The 9,390-nt window shown below is 38.4% G+C and overlaps 1 protein-coding gene across 27 annotated transcripts in view; it reads left to right on the top strand.

Moving 5' to 3' along the window:
• Positions 1–9,390, top strand: part of ttn.2 (titin, tandem duplicate 2) — a 163,328-nt gene that overhangs the window by 111,661 nt on the left and 42,277 nt on the right. For all 27 annotated transcript variants that reach the window (XM_058786692.1, XM_058786704.1, XM_058786696.1 and 24 more), the window contains 19 exons: positions 87–386; positions 569–871; positions 969–1,244; positions 1,330–1,626; positions 1,713–2,015; positions 2,101–2,400; positions 2,489–2,776; positions 2,885–3,187; positions 3,635–3,937; positions 4,042–4,347; positions 4,431–4,718; positions 4,807–5,097; positions 5,190–5,477; positions 6,766–7,353; positions 7,463–7,567; positions 7,650–7,847; positions 7,944–8,240; positions 8,332–8,919; positions 9,063–9,365. In XM_058786692.1, the coding sequence (XP_058642675.1) occupies positions 87–386; positions 569–871; positions 969–1,244; positions 1,330–1,626; positions 1,713–2,015; positions 2,101–2,400; positions 2,489–2,776; positions 2,885–3,187; positions 3,635–3,937; positions 4,042–4,347; positions 4,431–4,718; positions 4,807–5,097; positions 5,190–5,477; positions 6,766–7,353; positions 7,463–7,567; positions 7,650–7,847; positions 7,944–8,240; positions 8,332–8,919; positions 9,063–9,365 (5,925 nt within the window). The remainder of the gene's footprint in view (positions 1–86; positions 387–568; positions 872–968; positions 1,245–1,329; positions 1,627–1,712; positions 2,016–2,100; positions 2,401–2,488; positions 2,777–2,884; positions 3,188–3,634; positions 3,938–4,041; positions 4,348–4,430; positions 4,719–4,806; positions 5,098–5,189; positions 5,478–6,765; positions 7,354–7,462; positions 7,568–7,649; positions 7,848–7,943; positions 8,241–8,331; positions 8,920–9,062; positions 9,366–9,390) is intronic.

Raw genomic sequence — 9,390 nt, forward strand, 5'->3', positions numbered from 1 at the left:
AAAATCCATTTTAAAATTAAAATAAGCATTGCATTTACCTACTACCAAGTACTGTCAGCAAACTAGTTTCTGCAATTTGCCAACAGATACTCCTGGTCCCGTTGGTGGACTGGAGGCATCTGACATCACCAAGACAACCTGCCAGCTTGCATGGTTGCCTCCAGAAAATGATGGTGGTAGCCCAATCCTAAACTATGTTGTTGAGAAGCGTGAGGTTGATAGGAAGACATGGACAAATTGCACAAATGACTTGAAGAAGACAAGCTTCAAAATCACAAATCTTACGCCAGGAATAGAATACTACTTTCGGGTCATGGCAGTTAACAAGTATGGCATTGGGTTGCCTCAAGACTCTCCAAAATCCTACCTGGCTACAGATCCCAAGAGTAAGTCCAGTATAGTTTATTATATTATATTATATTATATTATATTATATTATATATTATATTATATTATATTATATTATATTATATTATATTATATTATATTATATTATATTATATTATATTATATTAATTATATTATATTATATTATATATTTTAACAATACACTTTTTACCTTTCAAAGGTGAGCCTGATCCTCCAAAGAAGATGGATGTATTAGAAATTACTAAAAACAGTGCAACTCTAGGGTGGCTGAAGCCACTTAGAGATGGTGGATCTAAGATTAATGGCTACGTTGTTGAATACCAGCAGGATGGTCAACCTGAGGACAAGTGGACATTATACTCTGTTGTGAAAGACTTGACAATTGTTGTAGCTGGACTGAAAGAAAACACTAAGTACAGATTCAGGGTTGCTGCAAGAAATGCAATAGGATGCAGTTTGGCAAGAGAGGCTGAGGGCATATTTGAGGTCAAAGAACAGCTGAGTATGTATACAAAGATGTTGTGCACTCCCATTAATTTATTTTTATTCACATTGTATTTTTTATGAATCACACTCTGAATCTTTTACCTTTTTTATAGTGGCACCAAAGATCATCATGTCTGATGTGGTTACAGCAAGAGCAGGATCTAAACTTGTAGTTGAGGCTCTTGTGTCTGGGAAGCCTGCTCCAGTCACAAAGTGGAAAAGAGGAAATGATGACATGGTTACATCAGATCGTCTCTTCATACAAAAAACACCAACCACAAGTTCACTTTTGATCAAAGATGTCACAAGGAAGGATAGTGGTTATTACAGTCTGTCTGCTGTAAACAGCAACGCAAAGGTCAACCAGATCCTCAGAATAATCATTCAGGGTGAGTTTTTATAATTATTATTATTATTATTATTATTATATTTTGACTTATAATGACTTGTTTTGTTTGTTTGTTTGTTTTTTAGACATCCCTGGTCCTCCACAAGGTCCTCTACAAATTCTGGAGTTTGACATGGATTCCTGCACACTTGCATGGGATTCACCTGCTGAAGATGGTGGCAGTAATATCACAAACTACATTGTTGAGAAGTGTGATGTGAGCAGAGGTGACTGGGTCACTGCTGCATCTTGCACCAAGACCAGCTGCAGAGTTGGAAAGCTTACAGCTGGCAAAGAGTATGGCTTCCGTGTCCGTGCTGAAAACCGTTTTGGCATTTCAGAACCAATTTACTCTGAGAAAATGATTGCTAGACATCCATTTGGTAAGTCTTATATATCAACACATTTGAACACTGACACACAAAGGGATTAGGCTTTATTTAGACTAATACATATTTTACAAATTCAGATCCACCCAGTGAGCCAAGGAACTGTTGTGTCAACAAAATCAACAAGGAATCTGTTGTGTTGTCATGGGAGAGACCAGTGAACGATGGCGGCTCTCCCATCGCTGGATATTGCATTGAGCGCAAAGAAAGAAATAGCCTCCTGTGGGTCAAGGCAAATGAGGTCCTTGTTCGCTCAACTGAATATACATGCTCTGGCCTCATTGATGGTCTGGAGTACACATTCAGAGTGTCTGCTGTCAACAAGGCGGGACAAGGCAAACCAAGCAAGCAGACAGACTTTATCACTGCAAGAACTCCAGTTGGTATGTGTAGGGAGAAAAACCTGCTGCTGTCACTTACAAAAATTAAAATCAAAACACTACAAGTTTGATTTATATTCTTTTTCAGATCCACCTGGAAAACCCCAAGTTCTTGATGTGACCAGAAATTCTGTCTCTCTTGTCTGGAGCCGTCCAAAACATGATGGTGGAAGTAAACTCATTGGTTATTATGTTGAATCTCTGAAACTTCCAGGTGACAAATGGGTGCGTGTTAACACAAGCAGTCAAAATGTACCAAAGGAAGAGTACACTGTTCCTGGACTTGAGGAGGGAGCCCAATACAAGTTCAGAATAATTGCAAAGACAGCAATTAATGTCAGTCTGCCCTCAGAGGAATCTGATGCTATCGCAGTTATTGCAGAGCATGGTAAGTCTTACAGTCCACCAAAAAATGTAATTATTTACTAACTGATGGACTTTATATAGTTAATCTGATGTCTCTCTTTGTATTTCAGTTCCACCTAGAGTTGAGATTAGTCTTGAATTGAAGAACTTAATTGTTGTCAAAGCTGGAGCAAATGTCTGCTTGGAGGCTGAAGTTTTTGGCAAACCATTGCCAAAGGTCTCTTGGAAGAGAGATGGTGTTCCTTTGAAATTGACTGAAGGTATGAAAATGACTCAGAAGGTGCATCGTTTCTGCTTGGAACTGTTCTCTGTGACAAGAAAGGAATCTGGCGAGTACACCATTACTGCTGAGAATCCAAGTGGCACAAAGACTGGCAACATTAAATTAAAGGTTCTAGGTAAGTTAACATTAAAATATGCCAAAAAAGGACTGACCATGCATTACCTTTCAGACATTTAAGAAAGTGTATGTGTTTTGTGAGACATGCAGAATTTTGTTTCTGCAGACAAACCTGGACCCCCAGCATCAGTGAAGATAAGCCATGTTTTTGCCGATCGGGTGAAACTGAGGTGGGAGCCACCTCTTGCCGATGGTGGTTCTGAAATCACAAATTACATTATTGACAAACGAGAAACAAGCAGAGCTAACTGGGCACAAGTTACTGCTAACATCAATGGCCATATAACAGACTGTTCTGTGGAGAAACTGATTGAAGGCCATGAATACGAGTTCCGCATCAGTGCTGAGAACAAGTATGGTGTTGGAGACCCAATTGTGACTAACTCTGTGATTGCCAAGAATCCATTTGGTAACATTTTATTCTTTCTCATGCTTTTATATTATAGAGATTGGCCAATAAGTGATCATTATATATAATCAAATGTTAAAAGTTTCGCACAGGTAGATTTTGTTACAAGCTTTGGCTTTATAGAGTGGCTGTTACATACATTATGTAATATTATAAGTTAATTTGTTTGGTAAGACCACCGTTTCCTGTAAGATGAACAGTGTTTTGTGTGTGTGTGTGTGTGTGTGTGTGCCTGTGTGTCTGTGTCTGTGTGTGTGCGTGCTGTTCTTTAATGACTCGCCAGATGTCACCATTTATTGGTAGACCCAGTAGAAAAACCTAAACCTATCATTTAAAAAATGTCAAACCAATGATCATTTGATCTCTATTCATGAATGTATGTATCATTTTGAAAATGCATAGTCTTTGAACAAATTAATTTGATTAAAAAACTTTTTCAAATTTTAGACGTCCCAGGACCATGTGAACCTCCAGTTATTACCAATATCACCAGGGATCACATGACTGTTAGTTGGAAGGCCCCTGTTGATGATGGCAAGGCCACCATTCTTGGATACATGGTTGAGAAGCGTGAAACTCAAGACCTCAATTGGGCTAAAGTGAACAGAAGACCAGTTATTGACAGATCTATTAAAGCTGTAGGCCTCACAGAAGGATCAGAGTATGAATTCAGAGTCATTGCACTCAATAAAGCTGGTCTTGGCAAACCAAGTGATCCATCAGCTGGTGTTCTTGCAGTAGACCCAGTGTGTAAGTACTAACAATACTGTATTTGGTCACTTTTAACAATTAAACTGGCCCAAAAATAAAAATTTTGTGCATTTAGACCCTGCATTTCTGTGTTTTCATCATAGATCCTCCTGGACCACCTGCTTTTCCAAAGGTTGTTGATTCTACACACAGTTCAATTAGTTTGTCCTGGACCAAGCCCGCCTATGACGGTGGATGTGAAATTCTGGGCTACCTCGTTGAGTTCAAGAGGGCAGATGCAGAAGACTGGCTGAAGTGCAATGTGCCAAAGAATCTCCAGGCAACAAAATTTAATGTTACTGGTCTTATGGATAACACTGAGTACCAGTTCCGTGTTACTGCTGTAAACAAGATTGGATTTGGTGAGCCAAGTGAAGTTCCTGGAAAACACATGGCAAAGGATATCCTAAGTAAGTATTTCTCTATAACTGAATTTTGGATTTCCAGTATCTTTACATTACTGTACATTATTCTCATCTTAATTTTCTCTTAGTTGCCCCTGAGGCTGAACTTGATGCAGATCTTAGAAAAGCACTAGTTTTACGTGCTGGAGTCACAATGAGAATTTATGTACCTCTGAGAGGACGTCCTGCTCCAAAGGCAACATGGACTAAGGTCAATGCAAACTTGAAAGAAAGACAAGGTCTCATGATCACGACAACTGAATGGGATACCTTCCTTTATTGTGAGGATATAAACAGATATGATGCTGGCAAATATGTCCTAACTCTTGAAAACAGTAGTGGTACCAAGTCATATACCATTGTTGTCAAAGTACTAGGTAAGATTTTTTTTTTCTTTCTCTTTACAAATTGACATTTGAGGTTTATTATTTAGTGTATCTAACTGCAGTCTGTAAATCTACACAGACACACCTGGACCACCAGTCAATCTGATTGTTAAGGAGACCTCAAAGGACCATGCATCTATCACTTGGGATGCCCCGTTAATTGATGGTGGTAGTCCCGTTAAGAGCTATGTTGTTGAAAAACGTCTGGCTGAGAGAAAGGCTTGGACTTGTGTTGCTCCTGAATGTCCCAAGACATCTTTCAGGATTACTAATCTCGAATCTGGTAAAGCTTACTGCTTCAGAGTCTCAGCTGAAAACATATATGGTATCGGTGATGGTTGTGAGACAGCTGGACCAGTCAAAGCCTCAGGTGAGACTTCTTTGATAATGTTGAAGTTTAGTTTAAATTTTAAATGTTAATCTGTTGATTATGCCTAATTCTAATGTTGATGTCAATTGCAGAGCAACCTGGACCAGTTACAGATTTTAAACCCTCAGAGATCAGCAAGAATTCTTGCACTGTTGGCTGGAAGAAACCAATCAGTGATGGTGGAAGCCATATTGTTGCATATGTTCTAGAGATATGTGAAGGGGAAGACAAATGGAAGTTGCTAATGAAGTCTAAACTCACCCAGTACACAATGACTGACCTTGTAGAAGGAAAGGAGTACCACTTTAGAGTCAAAGCCATTAATGAAGCAGCTGAAGGACCACCATCTGAGCTCACCATCTTGGCTAAAGATCAAATAGGTATCCCTCAGGTTTTTTTTTTTTTAAACATCAAAGACAGTGAGACTGCACAGATCCAATATATTGATATACATCCAATTTTCTCCCAATTTTTTACATTAACTGTTACATAAACAACTGTGTCTACATGAATGGTCAGACATTTTGACACGGTGTATATTTGACTGTTTGAGCACAATGGGTCATGCAAGAGAACTGAAATGGATGCCCACATGCGGGTGCATAATTCAGTTCTCTTACGTTTTTGTGCTTTTAATAACTGAAGTGCACATCCCATACTTTGAAAACACCTGGGCCCGTATTCACAAAACATTTGATTTTACCACTAAGAGTTCTCCTAAATAGCAGTAAAAGTTTTTAGCTAAGAGTTTTCTCTTAAAACTTATTCACAAAGCTGCTGAGACAAACTTTTATTAAGGAATAGAGAGAAGTCTTAAGCTAAGAGTAAGGGCAGGGTTGACCTCGTTGCTATGGATGATGTCAGCATGCGTACTTAACTATGCACACAGTGATTGGCTGATAGTCTCTGTTAGAGATTTATTCATAGAAATATTGTAGAGCGCAATATCATGTTGCCATAATCAAATGAAGATTTAAAAATAAAAATGTTAATTTCCACATTCAAATAAAGATTTTAAAATGCAGGATAAGTGTCACTAATTAAACATGTATATGTTCAGCTTATTGTCAGCCTCTTACATGTATGCTTCTCAAAAACAGTTAGCGGATATGCATATAAACAGCCTTTTAATTAACAGAGTAGAATAATCATGGCTGATAGTAATACATGCAAGAACAGCTGTTACTTCTTGCCGAACTGGTTAATGAAAACAAGGATATAATCAAAGGAAAATTTGGAGTTGGGATAACCTCCAAAACCAAAGGTGATACCTTTTTAAAAGCTCATTATCGTCAGATGTTTCTAAAATGTTTACGTTCTGAGGCAGATTGCCGGCAACAGCCATTTTAGGATAGTTTGTGGCTTGGTTTTAGTGACTTAGGAGTCCTCTTCACTACTCCTAAAGTTTCACAGATTTAGGAGCTAGTTTTAGTGCTAAAACGCTTTGTGAAATACTCTTAGAGCAAAAATTTAGGAGTCCTAAATTTAGGATTGACACGCCCATTATTTGAAAGATTTTCTCCTAAATCGACAAGTTATGAGCTACTTTTAGCCTTGAGATGTTTTGTGAATACGGGCCCTGGTCTACCTAGTAGTTGCATTTGTTTCTTTGTGTTTATGCAATCACGCCCATTAACATTTTTGATTTTTTTTCTTGTCTGTTTACAGTCCTTCCAGACTGTAATCTTAAAGGTTTGCCAGATTCTACCTATGTAGCAAAGGAAGGAAGCACTGTTCGTCTTAATATCCCTATTAGTGGAATCCCTGCTCCTGCAGTCACATGGAAAAAGGGTGACGTTACTTTATCAGACAGTGGTAGGATCTCAGTTGAATCAACGGCAACAAACACAGTCTTGCTGATTCGTGATTGCAATAGAAGTGATGCTGGCAAATTCACTATGATTTTGAGAAACAGCGCTGGAACAAAGGAATCAGCTATTGACATTAAAGTTGTTGGAAAGCCTGGAATTTGCACCGGTCCCATCAAATTTGATGAAATCACAGCTGAAGCGATTACTGTAGAATGGGGTCCACCCAAAGATGATGGTGGATCTGAAGTTACAAACTATTTTTTGGAGAAGAGGCATTCTACTGCTAACAAGTGGGTCACAGTTGCTTCTGCAATTCAGAAGAACTCTATGAGAGTTACAAGACTTCATGATGGAACAGAATACATTTTCAGAGTTTGTGCTGAAAATAAATATGGAGTTGGAGAGTTCCTCAAATCTGATCCAGTAGTTGCTAAACATCCATTCAGTAAGTATTTTTAAAAAAAAATGCTTAATATATATATTTATTTTTATGAAATAGGTTGGATATTTAAAAATATTTCTTCACAATAAATACATACTTTTATCCACACCAGATGCACCAGGGGCTCCAGCACCACCTGAGGTTGTGAGCATTCGTCATGAGTCTGCTATCCTAACATGGTCTGATCCAAAAGATACCGGAGGTTCACCCATCACAGGTAAAACATTTCTTATCTACATTTATTTATTTATTTGCAGTTTGTAACATCTAAAAATTTTTACTACTGATATTGCTTATAGGATATTACGTGGAATTCAAAGACAGAAATAGCTTGATGTGGAAGAGAGCCAGCAAGACACCTTTGAGAGTGAAAGAATGCAGAGTAACTGGTTTGGTTGAAGGCCTGGAATATGAATTTAGGGTCATAGCTATGAATATAGCTGGACTTGGAAAGCCAAGCAAAACAACTGAATCACTTGTTGCTCTTGATCCAATTGGTGAGTTTAAGTGTGCTTTCTTTTAGCTTTTTTAAGATCTGCCGTTCATCAGGAAGATATTTCAAAAACTATTTTTGCTATTATCTCTTTCTATAGATCCACCTGGCAAACCTGATGTGATCAGTGTTACACGAAACAGTGTAACACTTGTTTGGTCTGCACCCAAGTATGATGGTGGCCACAGACTAACCGGCTATATTGTAGAGAAATTAGTGTATCCTGGAAAGACCTGGATGAAGGCCAACCATGTGAATGTCCAAAGCTGTGCATACACTGTAACAGACCTACAGGAAGGCTGTACTTGTGAATTCAGAATTAGGGCTAAAAATGCAGCTGGAGCTATCAGTGCTCCCTCAGAGGCAACTGAGCCTCTTGTCTGCAAAGATGAATATGGTAAGCTGTATTGTCAAGTTTTAACAAATTTGCTTAACCAAACCCTCAGTAAATATAACAATGTTTATAAATATTATCTGACTTTTTACAGAACCACCAACTATCACAATTGACCCTGAAATGAAGGATGGAGTGACTGTGAGGGCTGGAGAAACAATTGTCATCACGGCATCAAGCATTCTTGGCAAACCACCTCCTACAGCTGTGTGGTCTAAGGGTGGAAGAGAATTCAAGACCTCAGATATTGTCCAAATTACAAGCACTCCCACATCTTCAACACTGTCAATCAAGTATGCCAGCCGAAAGAACACTGGAGAGTACACTATTACCGCAAGTAATCCATTTGGTATCAAGGAAGAGAAAGTTAAAGTGAAAATCCTGGATGTGCCTGGACCTCCAGGTCCTATTGAAGCCAGCAGTGTCTCTGCTGAAAAATGCACATTGACATGGTTGCCACCAGAAGAAGATGGTGGCTGCAGTATCAAATCATATATATTAGAAAAGAGAGAAACCAGCCGCCTACTCTGGACAAAGCTTGCCGAAGATGTTATGGATTGCCGCTACGTTGCCAGCAAGCTGATAAAGGGAAATGAATACATATTCCGTGTTTTAGCTGTCAATCAGTATGGTATTGGTGATGCAACACAGTCTGGACCAGTTAAAATGGTTGATAGCTTTGGTAAGCATAATTTCATATTTTACAACATAATCAATAGCTTTTTTTGACTCTGAAACACCCACACGCACATAAATATATATATATATATATATATATATATATATATATATATAGAAAGAACAATTTTTCACTCTTTTTTACAGGACCTCCTGGGCCACCTTCAAAACCAGAAATTGATAATGTCAGTAAAAATGCAGTAACAATTTCCTGGAAGAGACCAATTGTAGATGGAGGAAGTGACATTAGAGGATATAGTGTTGAAAGAAAAGAGAGAAGAGGAATGAGATGGGTCAGAGCTTCAAAAAAGACCATTTCTGATCTACGTTACAAGGTCTCAGGCCTGTCAGAGGATATTGAATATGAATTCCGTGTAACTGCAGAGAATAAGGCTGGTTTTGGCGAGCCCAGTGAGCCATCACAACCTGTAATGACAAAGGATATTTCATGTAAGTTGACCAAAAAATGTGTTAA

Source organism: Onychostoma macrolepis, chromosome 09, assembly GCF_012432095.1.
Source record: "Onychostoma macrolepis isolate SWU-2019 chromosome 09, ASM1243209v1, whole genome shotgun sequence".
Taxonomy (NCBI): Eukaryota; Metazoa; Chordata; class Actinopteri; order Cypriniformes; family Cyprinidae; genus Onychostoma; species Onychostoma macrolepis.